The 16,676-nt window shown below is 39.2% G+C and overlaps 2 protein-coding genes across 8 annotated transcripts in view; one reads left to right on the forward strand and one right to left on the reverse strand.

The window, feature by feature from the left end:
- The window catches only part of LOC106169289 (disks large homolog 1), an 87,398-nt gene that overhangs the window by 24,916 nt on the left and 45,806 nt on the right, over positions 1-16,676 (reverse strand). For 6 of the 7 annotated variants that reach the window (XM_086998102.1, XM_086998101.1, XM_086998100.1 and 3 more), the window contains 7 exons: positions 16,319-16,369; positions 15,653-15,777; positions 15,288-15,390; positions 8,337-8,406; positions 7,767-7,903; positions 7,379-7,544; positions 6,661-6,796 (listed from right to left, as the gene is read on the reverse strand). In XM_086998102.1, coding sequence (XP_086854228.1) covers positions 6,661-6,796; positions 7,379-7,544; positions 7,767-7,903; positions 8,337-8,406; positions 15,288-15,390; positions 15,653-15,777; positions 16,319-16,369 — 788 coding nt within the window. Of the gene's footprint in view, positions 1-6,660; positions 6,797-7,066; positions 7,251-7,378; positions 7,545-7,766; positions 7,904-8,336; positions 8,407-15,287; positions 15,391-15,652; positions 15,778-16,318; positions 16,370-16,676 lie in introns of those variants that run through there. The other variant, XM_086998104.1, reaches the window with a different exon arrangement.
- Positions 13,089-15,291, forward strand: LOC112042571 (uncharacterized). The gene has a single exon (XM_024077321.2). It carries the CDS (start codon positions 13,193-13,195, stop codon positions 14,564-14,566), a length of 1,374 nt encoding a protein of 457 aa, XP_023933089.2. The 5' UTR covers positions 13,089-13,192; the 3' UTR covers positions 14,567-15,291.

The raw sequence follows: 16,676 nt of genomic DNA on the forward strand, positions 1-16,676 counted from the left end.
CAGAAATGTACACACTTTGGCAAGAACGCAACGAGAAGGCGCTGTCCCACAAATGAATTCCTGGGAACAATATGACAGTGAAGTTTTAGGTTCAAACTTCCACCAGGTACCTCAGTGCAGCCACACTGAAGTATCAGCTGTTACGATTTCTGGATCTGAGAGAAGACCACAGCTTGTTAGTACAGTCCTCCTCCAGTTGGTTTTCCTTTCATCACACCATCCTCTGTCATCTACCCACTGAGATTAATTAATTAATATATTAACTAATTAACCAGGTTAGACAAAGCTTTGATGTAAGCCACTTAGTGAGAAGAAAAATAACATCACCACCAAATGTCTCTTTGCCAAATGTGCCTCTTTCTTGACCTCCACATATATACTAGTACTGCAAATGAGTGCTGATAAGTGTTGAGGTATATATGCTGTGGTATTTTCACAATGACAAGACCTAATCACCTATGCACAGGTGCTACCTGCAGAGTATGTTCAGTTCCTGCCTGAGCTGTGACCTTATTAGGTCTATGACCTCACTTAATATGGTTTACTGGAAAACTTCCACAGAGTAATGAAAATGTCAATGTTTTATCTAACAAAGCAAAGACAATCCACTCAATGGTAAGAGCTGATGAGCTGTGTGATATTTGATCTCTTTCTTGTGGGTCAAATATTCCTTTCTTTATTAGTGACCCCAATCTTGTGTCCAGGTCAGAGAGTTCAATGACAGCAGCATCTCCTCGGTATGGACATCTGGCCTCGGTGACACCTCTCAGTGTGACTGTCACAAATGAGAAATGTCACATCTGTCACCTGTCTGCAGAGGTCACCTGTGTGAGGACGTCCTGATGACTGAATGATTAAGTACTCTTTAAGTGTGTCACTGCCTCAGTGAAGAGCTAAAGCAAGCTGACTTAATTCCTGACCGCACAGCTTTCTGTGACAACATCCACAGCTCAGAGATCAGTAACTGGAGACTTTAGCTATTAGTGCTCCAGACTTTTACAACTGTGTCAACGTTGTCATTCACTCAGCAGTAGCAAGATAATGTCTGGTGATAAAATCCTCACATTTAATCGCGTAGGTCCACCAGGAATTCACGCAGCATTAACAAACAACCCGCTTTTCATGAAGGATTTTTTTCCACTGCACAACAGCCAGGTAGCACTGTGCATGTGTGTATATCTGCTAGCCGTTCTAACGGTGACATCAATTCAAATACGTGTGACAGCTCAGTCAAATCTAGTGAGGACACCAAGATAATGGGGGTCAAGGCGGTGAATGACAGTCTGTAGGTGGTAGATGCGGGTGTTATCTGTCTTCTCTTATAAGTGGTGTGTTAAACACTTCACTGTTGACACTTCTCCACTATTCAAGAGGAAGATTACGCTGACTGTGGAGATACTGTTGCCAAGGTTAGGTAGTAGCTATTATGTGTCGGCTTGGTTTAATTTTTCTACTGAAATTTGACTAAATGCATTGGCTTTTCCTGCTGCACAGCACCTTCTTCCTTACTTTTGTACACCACCTCAACTTTTACTCCTAAACAGTACAGTCCGTTGCAACTGAACACTTCTAAACTTTTGTTTTTCACGCATCAGCAACTGGTCACTTCTTTATTGAGCTTTCACACTCTGGAACTTTTTAACTGGATGTACGACTGAAATTGAGGATCGCTGATTATGGAGAAAACTGTCAATCCCTTAAGCAATTTACATTAACCAGCAACTCCAATATTTTTCTTTGAGTCTTAGACTGCTATAGCATTCAGGCAGCAGTCTACGCTTTATATATCACAATATCTTTGCTGTGACTAATTCAAATCTCCTTTTTGCAAAAATGTCACACCTAATAATTGATAATCAATAGCAATTATGATATGCTGTTATCCTGATGACGGGTGGCCAAATGACATCTGATAAATCTGGCAACTTGAGCAGAACACAAATCGGAGTTGTCATACAACACTCTGTCACAGCGGGTATTTCAGTGCCACTGACCTTACTAAACCTTGAGTACTTTTATTTCAGTTTTCTTCTGGGTACTTTAGATAGCAGTAGCAGTCCTGGGTAAGAAAGACGAGGGCCACTGTGCTGTGAAGAGATCACAACATATCAGGTGCCAAACCTCAGTTCACCTTAACCAATCCTAAACCAAGGCACTGCCCTTCCTAGCAGACAGAATTTCACAGCTTTTGTTTGGCCTATTCATGTGCCAGCAAAGAAAAGCTGAAGATGCTCCGATAAGAAAAAATTAATTGATTTTTTTTATGTGCCAGTTTGTATATATCTCTCCTTGCCTGGGTTCTGTCTCTCTGTCACTGGAAGAATATACTGGTGTCACCTTGTAGTGTTACCTGATTGTCACCTGTCAGGTAAATGTCCTCTACCCTCCCCCTGCAGTCTATATATAGACACAAACACAGGGAAACACAGGGAGATACAGAGCTCAATATCTGACAAGAGAAGTTCTGTCTATCCACTAACACTTGTAGAACATCACACAATATGCTCCTTGTCCCTCAGAGGTGAAAAACATACAAATCAGGCTATCAGGAAATACCTTCCTTCAAACAGTGGTTTATCTCTCCTGTTTTAACTGCACGGTTAAATATATATCCTGGGTGACTGTAAGTAGTTATCAACCCCAAAGTTTGAGGTTTGTATACCAGAGCTTGGTATCAATATGCCAATATCTCTCCAATGGGAAATAATTACCAGCAATTTTCACCTCGTAATACTCCGCCCGGATATTGATCAGTGTCACGATTTTCTTGCTAATAAGGTCACTTAGCTGCTTACGGTCAGATCTGATTGATCTAAGGGTCAATGTGTGTCCACTAATATGGCTGAAATACTGACCACAATGAAGCACAAGGATCCAGTCAATTTTATACTGACCAATGTGGTCATTTCTTGTTCAAAGTACTGACCACAAGGACACAGCTGTGTAAAATCAAGGTAAAATCAATGTTCAAATGAAGCCCACAGACTCTGTGTCCAGATACAGGTCAGATGACGTCCAAAATCACTGTCCATAATCACTGTCCATAAAGACCCAACTGTCCCCCCTGTTCACTTAATATCCTGTAGTCACTTAATGTCCACCAATGGTCAAATAGCCATGCTGTAACCCTGCCTATAAAATGTCCCCCTGGGTGGGTCAAACGATACCCCAGTCAGACTGGTGAGAGCGGGTATATAAGCCTGGTACGGCTACACTGGTGACGTAACGCCCCTCTGGTCAGTTATCAAAACATTTCCGCCTGCTGGTTTAAGTCACTCTCTGTAACGGTTAGTCAAGTGAATGACCTGCTAATCCATGGTCATTCAGTGCCCAGGTTAATAGATTTCTCTGCTGCATGCACTCCCTGTCTGACGTGCCTTCAGCATATAAGCTATTGTGTTCCTTTGTCAGCTTTTGTTTAAATGTAGCTGTGGGGCCGGTGTGTAATCGTGGACCCTAACAGGAAACCCTGAATCCTTACACTGGAATCCTGGACCCTAACACGGATTTCTGAATCCTGGACCCTAACACTAAATCCTGAATCCTAAGACTGGAATCCTGGAGTCTTACACGGAATCCTGGATCCTAACACGGATTTCTGAATCCTGGACCCTAACACAAAATCCTGGATCCTAACACTGGAATCCTGCACCCTTAAATAATACAAGTGTGAGGAAAGCAGACTTTATCCACTATCTACACCTGATTGTGAGATACAGTGTTCTTATACTCTACAGGTTGATCTTGCTCTCTGGGACCACTCTCTCTCTGTCCAATATGTCAGTATACTCAGTATATGTCAGTGTATAAACAAATGGACTGTCCTCTCTAATACTGGTCACAGTGTCTGGCCAGCAGCAGGGGAGTTAATCCACGACAGCGTACTCTACGACCCTGGGGTCACAGCTGGTGAACAGTCAGTTCAATTCACGGATATCACCTACGTCTGAAAGTTCTTCCTCTTAGTAGTTTTATAATACGTCCTCTTCGCTGTGTAACTCCTCATAACTTCAGTCACATAAATCAGTGATAATCACTAGGGAAGCACATACACTGTATACAGCCCTCTCTGGGGGGTTGCTGACACGTTGTATACATGTGCGACGTACACCACCTCGTCTTTCTGGCACGAGCCAAACTAACGACTCACTTTCCGTGTTCGACTCGCCCGCACCCTCTAATACCCTGTGCTACACAAAGCTATCATAACAATCCCTGAACAGCCAACAATTGATTGGTGCACAATAATCCGTGACCCGATGTTTGTGAAGGCTTTGTTTGCCCGGCGCTCTTTGCTGGCTGACACATACTGCCATAGGTACACACTGGGTAACAACGTGTCACTCACTGCTGGGATTAAGTTTAAATTCTATTACCCGGCACACATTAGATATAATTCTAGTTCAGGGCTGGTGACAAATTACCCTACTACATGAGCTCCCTCAGCCATGACATAAACTATATCAACCACACATGGTGCTGGTAGCACTGGACTCATAAAATACTCCAACATCCATTAATGTACACACTAAAGTCATGCTCTGGGACTCACAATATTAACAGTAAAATTTATTCCTGCAGTAGGCCTTACAATTTAAAATCTGTGCTCGGAGTAAATTTTGGAAATTGAACTCCACCTCCTCATAAAGTGCTGGATTTCTAGCAATTAAGTCTGAACCATGTTTTAGGGTCCAGGACTGAAACCAGACTTATCCGACTCCCACCTTAAGCTTGCTACAGTTAAACATTGATCATACCTGTGCAGGGCCCCCAAACCGAGATAACAGAGCCACCAGGTATGGATATCCAATAGGTTTCCTCCAGCTCATCTCAATTATTACAGATCATGTAATAGCTAGAAGGTGATTTCAGGAATGACATACACTAATTATCTAAGGCATAATGTCAGGTAAGTCACCTGGGGCACCTGTGGGAGGAGGGGAGAACAGGCCCCAGGGGGTGGATATTACTGTCATCTTATAAAGCTTACAGTCATTAATCAGTCACTATGACATTTATGTCTGTATCACAATGGCCCACTTCAACTGCTCACATTCTATTTTCAAAAAACACTGGATCCATACAAGCATTCCTTGCTACCTTCCAAATGGTCCATTTTGTGTTTAATAGAAACTATTCAAAATATTTTTATTTATGACATTTTTAGCAAAAAAATATTCCTTGCAGTAATCAGGCAGTATGCAGAAGGCTTACCACACCCCCCTCTTAGCTTTCAAAAATGAACTCTTCCAAATGGCAGTTAGAAGTGAAAACAATAATAAAACTTGGCGCTCGCCTCGTTGAGCACAGGTAAAAGAAAGCAACATTAACCAATCCAATGTTTATTTTAGAAATTAGAAAATCTTAACATGAACAACGTAAGCACTGGCGCTGAGGTCTTGGAAGGGTAGGAAACCCACTAGTATCTTGATGAATACTGATACTGAGACGGGGTGTAATGTTACACTGGATAGAATTTCCCTCAATAGTATATACTGAGACAGGCAGTGGGGCACCTTGACATGTTTTTTTACCCGTGTGGCAGTATGTGTGTGCATGCGTGCGTGTGTGTGTGTGTGTGCATGCGTGTGTATGTGTGTGGGCATGTCTGCTTGTTTGCACACACACACACACACACACAGACATATACCACACACGTACATCCATCTGAAATATCCACCCCCTTCACACCACACATAAATGTAAAATCCATTGAAAATATCAAAGACAAGTACATCCCGCAACAATCTCTCTTTCTCCCCCCCCCCCCTCCCCTTTCAATCCACATCCTTACACATAGCTGAACATTATGGATATTATTATTGAAGAGTATTTTTAAGTACCACAAGGTATTGGATACAGCCTGATGACCAGAGGTCAAAAGATGTCTGGCTAATTTATTACTGGTCACAGCTGGACAAGAGAGTGGGTATGGATCGATGCTTCCATTACATATGGTATTATGAAGGACACTGTGATGTACACACACGTTGAAGTACATGCACTCAGCAACTACAACATCAACACTTCTTTTCTATTTTTGTCAATGCAACTTGTGTTTCAACTTATTACTTCATTTGGGAGGATTTTCAAAATTATTTGCATATAAATCTTAATCTTCACATGCACAGGAAATACCTATCCCACATTTTCTTCTTCTTTTTTTTTAATAAATCCTCTTGGACCTTGTTTGAAACACAGTAAAGACCTAGTCATTGTAGAACTGCCACAGGTGGTCTGATTGTGCTAGGTGAGACAGCAGCACATCCACGACACAATCACGACCTCATCCTTAGGACTCCAACTTATAGCATGTATACTGATGTAGAAACTTTGCTAAGAAACTACGATAAATATTTAACTGTTGTAACAGACTGAATCATCCTGATATGTGTCTGCCATCTTTGAAATAATCATTACTGTAACAGTCATACATTTTTGAAATGTCTTTTGATATGAATAGTTGTACACAGCACAAAAATAAACATTATATACAAAAATACCATTAAAATAAGTTTCCCTTTTCCAAAATAAAACAATTGCTGACATTAACAGTGGTTGACATAGGGGAAAAAACATTACAAGCATGTGACTAATAGTAAAAAAGAAACCAGTATATTTTGAAGATGACAGCCAACAGCACCATCTATAGTCTCTCACCTTGGTATATCTTCGTCCACTACTTGTGGCGTTGGTTTGGGTGTACTGGTCATCTGCTGCATGGAGTTACTGGTCACAGTGACGGCAGGCGGCGGCTGGTGCTTGGGTGAAGGGGGAGGCTTCTGAACAATTTGGACTGAAAAACACAGTGACAGCAGTGTCAGAAGCCATCTTCAATATATCTTTATTAGCTTGGTAGATAGAATAAAAGACGACATAAAAATTTCTTAAGTTACTTGAGGACATCTAAACCACCTTCCACTAAGAAAATAAGGATTTCTTTAGGGCAACAGCTACATGTGGTACATAAATATTCCAGCAACCTCAAAGAAACAATGCCTGTGTCTGGACTGTGGGGAGTGACTCATTTCTGTAAAGTCAGTGTTCTGTAGATAGGTAGTCTTACCTGTGTCAGGTGTTGGAGATGACTGTGGGGAGTGACTCATGTCTGTAAAGTCAGTATTCTGGAGATAGGTAGTCTTACCTGTGTCAGGTGTTGGAGATGACTGTGGGGAGTGACTCATGTCTGTAAAGTCAGTATTCTGGAGATAGGTAGTCTTACCTGTGTCAGGTGTTGAAGATGACTGTGGGGAGTGACTCATGTCTGTAAAGTCAGTATTCTGGAGATAGGTAGTCTTACCTGTGTCAGGTGTTGGAGACGACTGTGGGGAGTGACTCATGTCTGTAAAGTCAGTATTCTGGAGATAGGTAGTCTTACCTGTGTCAGGTGTTGGAGATGACTGTGGAGAGTGACCCATGTCTGTAAAGTCAGTGTTCTGTAGATAGGTTGGTTTGCCAACTGTCAGCACCACTCTCTCCTGTGTGGCTTTTAACGCAGCAACAGCATCCTCATGCGTTACATTCTCAAGGTTGACGTCATTCACCTAAAAATAAATTTTGTGATTTCTTAATAAACCACCAGAAAGTGATTTACAGTCACCAGTTTCAGAAACTATTATTTATGTGTGTGTATGGTGGTGCATGTGTGTGGTGCATTTGACCTTTATTGTGTTGTCATCATCTGATTCAACAGGCAATGATACAATACAGTACAACTGAAATAACCACTTGGCTGTAAGACTAGAAACTCAATCTTAGACACTCACTGCAATGAGCCTATCTCCAACCTGCAGGCGGCCATCTTGTTGTGATGCTCCACCTTCAATAATTTTTGTGACGAAAATACCATTGTCTCCTGGAATGTGTTGGTTTCCTCGACCACCAGCAATACTAAATCCTAGACCTGAAACAAAAAGAGAAGGAATCTTTTCTCTTCATTCCTTTTTACTAAGGTTACTCCAGTTCAACTAGAAGTGTTTTATTCAAACACTGCCCTACTCTGTCTACATACTCTTCCAGGATGCATAGTTTGGGGATTTGTTATAGGATTTTTTATATGATTCTGATGATTTTTTTATCATAAAATGACTATGAGACAAAAAATAACGAGTCAAAAATAATCCTGCAGAATGCACTTCATGATTCAATTTACTTAATTAACAGTGATAAAGACAATGATAACAAAAACATCAACATTGGACAATCTACTAACAAAGCAGGCAGGTGGTAAGGATCAATCCTTTAACACCTTACAGATGCACAGTATTAATCACATAGAATCAATCCTTTAATACCTTAAAGATACATGGTATTAACCATTCTTTAATATACCTTACCTTTGTTCCCTTTGACCAGTTCTAGCTCTACTATATTTTCTAATGGAGGGTTATTTTGTCTCTTTACCAGCTGAAACAGATTGGAAATAGGAATTTACATCCTTGTATTTATAACAACCACTTTGATGGTAAAGCAACCCTTAGGCAACTAGCACAACAAATTCCAAAATGCTGTAAACAAGCTTTCATTGGTAACACTTCTCCCTATCACAAAAAAATGCAGCAAAGCTGTTAAATGTACAGACATAAAGCAGAACAAGGCAGCAAAGCTGTCAAATGTACAGACAAAAAGCAGGAAATAACTATGCACAAAATAGGCTACTGTCAATTCTGATGCAAAAGTACATTATGTTAAACTACAAATTCAACATCAAATTTTAATTATGCTTAATAGGTAATACCAATGTAAGTAAAATGTGTAACAAGCATAAGGCTTCAGGCCCATGGGAGTTCAAGTTCGCACTTTGAAAATGTATAACTTCCAGAAAAAGAAGCCAATTAGACTGTTTTTCCAACTCAGGCTGCATTTTTAGTCCTGTATTTCTTTTTTGAAAGTTTGGCAATCATAAGTAACATGGTTTTCCCATAATGGTCATCATGGCAGCAGCACCCAAAATTGTGTTTTCTTCTATTCTGATGCAATATTACATAATGGTTAACAGCATAATGACCGTCAATTTTTAATAATAAAATATACATATCATGTATTTTCAGAAAATGTGACTAGCATGGGTATTCAAGCCCGTGGAACTTCAAATCACACCTTGAAAATGCCAATATGTGAAAAATTAAAGTTTCACAAAAAAACTGTTTAACTGGCAGTAAGAATTACCAAACAGATTGCATTGCCTACTGAAGCTGTATTTTAGTCCCAGGTTTCTTTCCTGTAAGTTTGAGAACAGTAAGTGACATGGTTTTTCTGAAATGGTCATCATGGGAGCAGTGCCCAAAATGTTTTTTTCAAATTTTGATGCAATATTACATAATGTTTAACAGCATAATGATCATCAACTTTTATTAATAAAATATTAGTATTATGGATATTCAGAAAATGTGATTAGCAAAGGTCTTCAGGCCCATGGAACTTCAAAGTCAAAACTTGAAAATGCCAAAATGTAAACAAGACAGCACTGTTCTGACATGGGTTTATTTCCATTTTTAACACTTTTTTAACATAAAACAAAATAAACAGTTTACTGCAATTTTTATATGATCAACTAAGAAAATTGATGAGGTGGGAATAATATCAATAGAACAGTGTTAAATGTCCAATTTCCTCCATTCTGAGATTCTGAACATACTGAATGATTGAATCTGACAAAATGCAATGATATGAGTTTGATTCCATTTTTGACACTTTATTACACAATACACGATAACAAGTTTACCATAATTTTTACATAATCAACTAACATTATTGTAAAGATGCAGGAAATGTCAAACAAACACTTTTACGCATCTTATTAGTTCAATAATGAGACTGTTAACATGCCTAAGAATTGAATCTCAGGAAATGTGAAAAAAACAGCATAACTTCTAAAATAATGGCCCGATTATGCTGATTTTCGAACTCAACCTGCGTTTTATTAAGATTGACCACTTTTGTGAGTTTAATGACAATTGGCCTATCTGTTTTTCTTATATTGTGTTTACAGTGTTGCATATATGCTGAAAAATGAAAAAATCAGCATAACTACTAAAATAGTGGCCCGATCATGCCGATTTTCGAACTTGTCCTGCGTTTTAGTAAGATTGATTACTCCTGTGAGTTTCATGACAACAGGCTTAATGGTTTTCCTTTAAATGTGTTTACAGGGTTGTATATATGCTGAAAAGTGAAAAAACAGCATAACTTCTACAATGGCCCGATCATGCTGATTTTCGAACTTGACCTGCGTTTTATGAATATTCATCAGTTCTGTAAATATAAAAGCAAAAAATAAAACTGTGTTCCACTTATTGTGTTTACAAGGAAAGTGCACGGCATCGGCATCGGCATCGGCATCGCCATCGGCGACGACGGCGACGACAGACGCAGGTGATGGCAATATGTACAGACACATCTGTGTCTGTACATAAAAAAATGATGCACAAAAATGTTATTTTGTGGATACTGAAGCAATATTACATAATGCTTAACTGAATTATTACAAAATTTTAAATATACAAAGACATTCAGGACAAGCATCTAGCACAGTTTTAACCCATAAGAGTTCAAAATTATACTCTAAAAATACCAGCATAAACATGAATTTCTTTAAAAATGAATAAGTTAAAAAAAACAAAACAAAAAATAATGCTGATAGTGCACAAAATAGTGTTTGGTCATTTTTAATGTAATATTACATACTTAATGCTTAACAGCATAATCACCACCTATTTATTCACCATTAAATACAGGAAATGTGTTATAGATGGCCCTTCCCCTCAATTACTATCCACAGTGAGAACTGCTCATGGACCTACCATCAACCTGGGCTCCGTATCTCGAAAGGTTTGCTATGTTGCGCACGTGCGCTAGCGTCTCGATTCCATAACCGATTCTATTTCGAGATACGGGGCCATGGAATCGAGACGCTTGTGCACGTGCGCAACATGCGAACCTTTCCAGTTGGCATTCAGCATGATGATGCTCTTGTGACAAGAGCAAAGCATAGTTGTTTCACAATGTCTGTACAGTATTTTATGGGGAAAAAAACTTATATATGATATTTGTATGATAGAGATATATTATAAATTAACTGATTACTCAGCCTGTACACTCTAAAATCCTTAAGTTAAGTGAAAAGAATTTCTAAACAACCCACCTCAATTATGGTTCATACAACAAAACTAGGGGTAAGTTCAATTATTTTCAAAGACTTTTTTGATTCTAATTCGAGTGCTTTTTTTTAATGTAAAAAAAGACATCATTGGCATCAAGAGGAAAATATATCAACAGATAAAACACTTTGAAGTTAATAAAGTTACTTCTCTAAACTAGTCACCTGAAAAACACATGATGGAATTACCACTTAAGGACATTTTTTATCAGATCTATGTCAAGGAGGGGCAAAAACCATGCAGACAAATTGAATGTCATAATGCAGTCTGATAAAAGACCAAAGCTAACTGGGTCTAGACAAAATCTTATTATGACATACATTTGGTAGAAGAATTATAAGTTCCCTTTTGATCTCTCCTCCCCCCCTACACTTATCAGGGGGAAATAGTATAAATTTAACCTAATTAAAGCAGAACAATATTTTCAGTCTTACATTTGATTTTCTATTTTTTTTCTGTGAAATCAGCTCAGTATCATTGACTTTAGTCTTTTCACTGTGGATATAGATTAACTGATCAAATTATTTAATAAATCATTTACGTTTCTGTTGATTTAATACAATAATAACCTTCCCAAAAATATAAAATACTGGTGTTTATTTTTCTTGTTCCTAAGCATAAGCATAAGACCTTGGAGCACCTATTGGCAATGTAACCGCTTTCTATTTTGAGGTGAGATAGGGAAGTAACTTAATTCCTGAACAAAATCTTATGACAATATGAAAAATATAGACCTTAAAATTCCCTGGACCTATCAGCTGATAAAACACATGATGAGATAATAAATGACAGATAAGTTTTATCAGAACTATGTCAATGAGGGACAAAAATCATGTAGACAAACAAAATATCAGAATGCAGTCTGAGGAATGACCTAGACTTTCTTATACCCCGTTCACACTACGCTCAGTTATCCGGATAAGTTGCGAATTAGGTCACAATTCGAATAAATGCAGTAGTGTGAACGCAAGAGGATTTTGAAAATGCGCATTTTCAAAATCCTGCAAGCGAGGTGGATTTCTAAGCGCGATCCGGATAACTTACCGGAATCGACACCTGTACAGATCTTACTGCGCATGTGTGCAGATAAGTGCGGGTATCTATGAACGCTGGTTTATTACTTTAGCGATTGCACCAAACGTATTTGGAGGTCACCACTCACTACAACATGAGGAAACAAACTTATTTTGCCACCTTATACTTCTCAAGAATGCTGGAATGTCTTTTGAGTTGCATTTGTCGTCACAAATTTTTGTTGATATTTTAAGATTTCCTGTGCGGCGCATGCGCGAGTGTTCAAAACAGGAAGTTAAACCTGAAATTTCCAACGTGGGATTCGGATTCGCTTAGCGAGTGTGAACGCAATACCGAATCGGATTCCTTACGAAAAATCCGAATTATAGAAATGCGCATTTTGGCAACTGTAGTGTGAACGGGGCATTAGTCTGGACTGATTTTAATTAAGTCTTTAATGCAGGTTTTATAGTTAACTATATATTGTGCTTGAATTAATTTTTTTAAAACCATCAATTAAAAAACTCTTGATCAGTGTAAGGGTAGGTAAAGTTTGGAGCTTTTTGCTTATGTTCCAAAAAAATTAATTTAACTTCAGGATTATAGAAAAAAAAAAAAATATATATATATATATATATATATATATAATTTCACAAGGACTTCAATATAAAGCAATATCCACATACAAAGTGTACATATAACATAATGACAGAGTAATACACTGTTAGTTCAAGTTGTCAAAATTAAGAGAATGATATTCTTTTGTATCAGTAAATGATTACGTCAGCAGGAGGAATAGTTGCTCCCGCATGCTGCATGGCTGCTTATGCTAACAACCATCATATCAACCATATCATATGTAGTGCATGCTATCAATACTGATATGGCACAGTTTCGATAAAAAGTTTCAAAGGCCATTTTATCATCATCTGCTACCACAGTAAAAAGAGTGGTCAAGATTTTACATTTAACTGTTACACTATTCACTAACTGCTCGTCTCGTGCTCTGATGTGACAATATGGCCGAGGCATTGGCAGCAGCTTTCAAAGATAACCTCTTGACGTGTAGCATCTGTCTGGGAGAGTATGAGGACCCCCGTGTGCTGCCTTGCTACCATACATTTTGCTATGGATGTATATTTTACCATAGCAAGAGAACTCTTACTCAAAAAAGAACATTTCTCTGCCCTGTTTGCCGGGAAGAAATCCAGTTTCCAGTTGGTGGACTTACTCAGCTGAAAAAGAACTTTGTCTTAAGCAAAGCCAAGGACACCATAACCCAGCAACAAGCATGTACAGGGGCATTAGAGAGTGGACAACCCAATATAGCCGCAGTGACACAAGCCATTGCACAAATGACCACCAGTTCCGACTCTGACATCACGATTCACACCAAAGCTCTAACAGAGATATTGGCAGGGATGGAGAAAATGTCAGTGCCAACTCCAGACACAACAACACAGATATCCTACAGCCCTGGTGAAATATCTATTGCCAGACAGGAAGCCATGTTAGGAGAGATGACCGTCCAGTTAGAACCTCTTAGACTGGGGACAGACCTATGCTCAGCAACATATCCTCCTGTTTTCTTAGAGAAGGCAAAATGTGTGCATTCATTTTCCACAAGGCTGAAATGTGATAAAATCATGTTCCTAAATGGGCTGGCCATAGATAAAGAGCATGTGTTTATTGTGAACAGTGATAGTGACATCAAATATTACAGAACAAATGTATTTACACACGAAGGACAATTCAAATTTGACATAAAACTAAATGATCCATTTGATGTGGCTGTGTCACAGACTGGTCACCTGTATATAACATCACAGGGTGAAAAATGTGTCAAAGTATACTCCACCAGAGGTAAGAAGGTAAAAGACATTGGTCTCGGCAAACTTGAGGAACCATATGGTATAACATTGAACAGGCAAGGTCATGTGATGGTTTGTCACCTGAAAAAGAAATCCATCTTCACATTCCACGCAGACAGTGGACAGCTTCTGAAAATTATCCCACTCACTGTGTGTAGATGCCCAGCATACATCACAGTGAACAGTGTGAATGATGACGTTGTGGTATCAGACTGGGGCAGTGACTGTGTACATGTGCTGTCACCTACTGGCAACTGCCTGTACCAGTATGGCACACAAGGCAGTGGTGATGGTCAGCTGTGGGGGTCTTATGGAGTGTGCACAGACGGCTATGGTCATATCTTCGTTGCTGACTGTCAAAACCACAGGATAGTAGCACTGAGTCCAAAAGGACAGTTTATCAGATACATTGCCACTGAGGATGATGGGTTATCATATCCCAGAGCATTAGAAATCAACCCTGCTGGCCAGCTGGTGGTGGCAGAGGATAACCTAGTTAAGACATTCCAGTACTTAGAATAAATGCTGTTCACATTTTACACACTGCAATACTTAACTTTAATGTGATGTTGCTATTGACCATGACATGTAGGAGAAGCCTGTTGAGAAACTGCTATAATGCATTCCCAATAAACTGAAAGTATATTTAACAATGCTGAGCTCTTCTTTATCATGATATACAAGTCATCATTACCAAGACCTGTAGGGTCAGAGCCAACCTGCTGTGGTCCCCCTAAAAAAAGCTCTCCACTAGTCACAGTTTTGTGCCATTCTATCTGCTTGAACCATGGACCCACAAATGTCCATGAAATTTGCGCTTTAACGGGTTTTAGGTCTACAGTGATCTTGAGGTCCATATTCTGTTCCCATAAATAATAATTTTGATATACAAGTCAGTTACTAGTAATTTACTGTTACAAATAAACTGTTAGTACAACTGGTCCGCATGTATTTCATGTATATTCATCAGATCTATAAATTTGAAGACAAGGAGTCAAACGTTTTTCCACTTATCTTGTTATCACTGAAAGTACACAGCAACAACAGCAACATCAGACGCAGGTGATGACTATAAGTACAGACACAATGTGTCTGTACATAATAACTGATGAAAAGCACTATTGGATGTACAATGTGGGTCAGTATTCAATTCCAATAACTCTGATAATGTTGGAAACCACTGACAGGCATCCCAAGTTTAGGAATTACAGATCAAAGTTGTCAATGCTATCTCTCCTCTCACCAAAGTTACACTGTTCCCGGCTTTCTTCAGAGCATCCACGGCATCTGCATGCGGCACCTCCAATACACTGGTCTGGTTGACCTTGACCACAATGTCATTTATCCTGAAATAAAGACCAGCACAGGGAATGAAATATTGGCGCAAATTGTCCTTAGTAAATGTATCTAAGAATAAATGAATGTATTGGACACTTCTCTATCTATGGCCCATGTTAAGTATACATCCCCAAACTGGCACAGTGCAGCATTTTCCAGACATTTCAATTCCCTTGGCCACAAGATATAAATGCACCTTACCTTACCCATGATAATTCTATACCTAAACAGAAATTGAACTAATCTGAAATAGCAATATTAGAAACCAACCTCAACCTCCCGTCTGCTGCAGCGGCGCCCCCTGGTATAATTTTAGTGATGAAGATGCCGGGGTCGTCATCAATGTGTGGGTTGTCTGTGCCACCTGCGATACTGAAACCAAGTCCTGCTCCACCCTGGAATACAAAAGATTCGTAGAAGTAGAAATAGGATATACATGGTCTCTCATGTAGGGGAAGGAAAAATTGGTTTGTCTATTCCCAATATCGGAATATGTTTGTATCCTTTTTCCGACTCCTTTCTCAGAAATTACTGTAAACAGGTAACAGTCTATAGAATCATACTGGTAATTTTAAAAGTGTGGAAGTGTGAAAATGAAGTTATAATGGAAATGCTCTACAGCACCCACCCTTCCAATCTGTATCACCCACCCTTGCTATCTGTATCACCTACCCTTGCCATCTGTATCACCCACCCTTGCTATCTGTATCACCTACCCTTGCCATCTGTATCACCCACCCTTGCCATCTGTATCACCTACCCTTGCCATCTGTATCACCCACCCTTGCTATCTGTATAACCCACCCTTGCCATCTGTATCACCTACCCTTGCCATCTGTATCACCTACCCTTGCCATCTGTATCACCCACCCTTGCCATCTGTATCACCTACCCTTGCTATCTGTATCACCTACCCATGCCATCTGTATCACCTACCCTTTCCAGTGCAATCTCTTCATATTCCCACTCTATGCCATCTCCATTCATCTGAAATGTAAATAAGAAACGTGTAATTCAGAAATATAATTACCAAATATTTGTCCAAGTCCAGGATAATCTGATCTGATGTATACACTTATGGACTAAGTTTACACAGGTTAAAATGAATGCACTGAATCCCGTGGACTGCCAACTCCAAATCAACATTTTTTTACATATCTGTCCAGCCCAATCTGTGATCAGATCAAACCTTGGTAACTCGTATCACAATAATTCCTCAATAATTTCAATCAAAAAACTATATTAATCATTTTCCAAAACAATGCTTTATCAAAAAACCTAGAAAGTACCATGC

This window comes from Lingula anatina, chromosome 10 (genome assembly GCF_051362555.1).
Source record: "Lingula anatina isolate TDL-2025a chromosome 10, LinAna3.0, whole genome shotgun sequence".
NCBI classification, from domain to species: domain Eukaryota; kingdom Metazoa; phylum Brachiopoda; class Lingulata; order Lingulida; family Lingulidae; genus Lingula; species Lingula anatina.

What these genes read in the sequence shown, in the direction of transcription:
- LOC112042571 (XM_024077321.2), top strand. Translation starts at nt 13,193, where the DNA reads ATGGCCGAGGCATTGGCAGCAGCTTTCAAAGATAACCTCTTGACGTGT.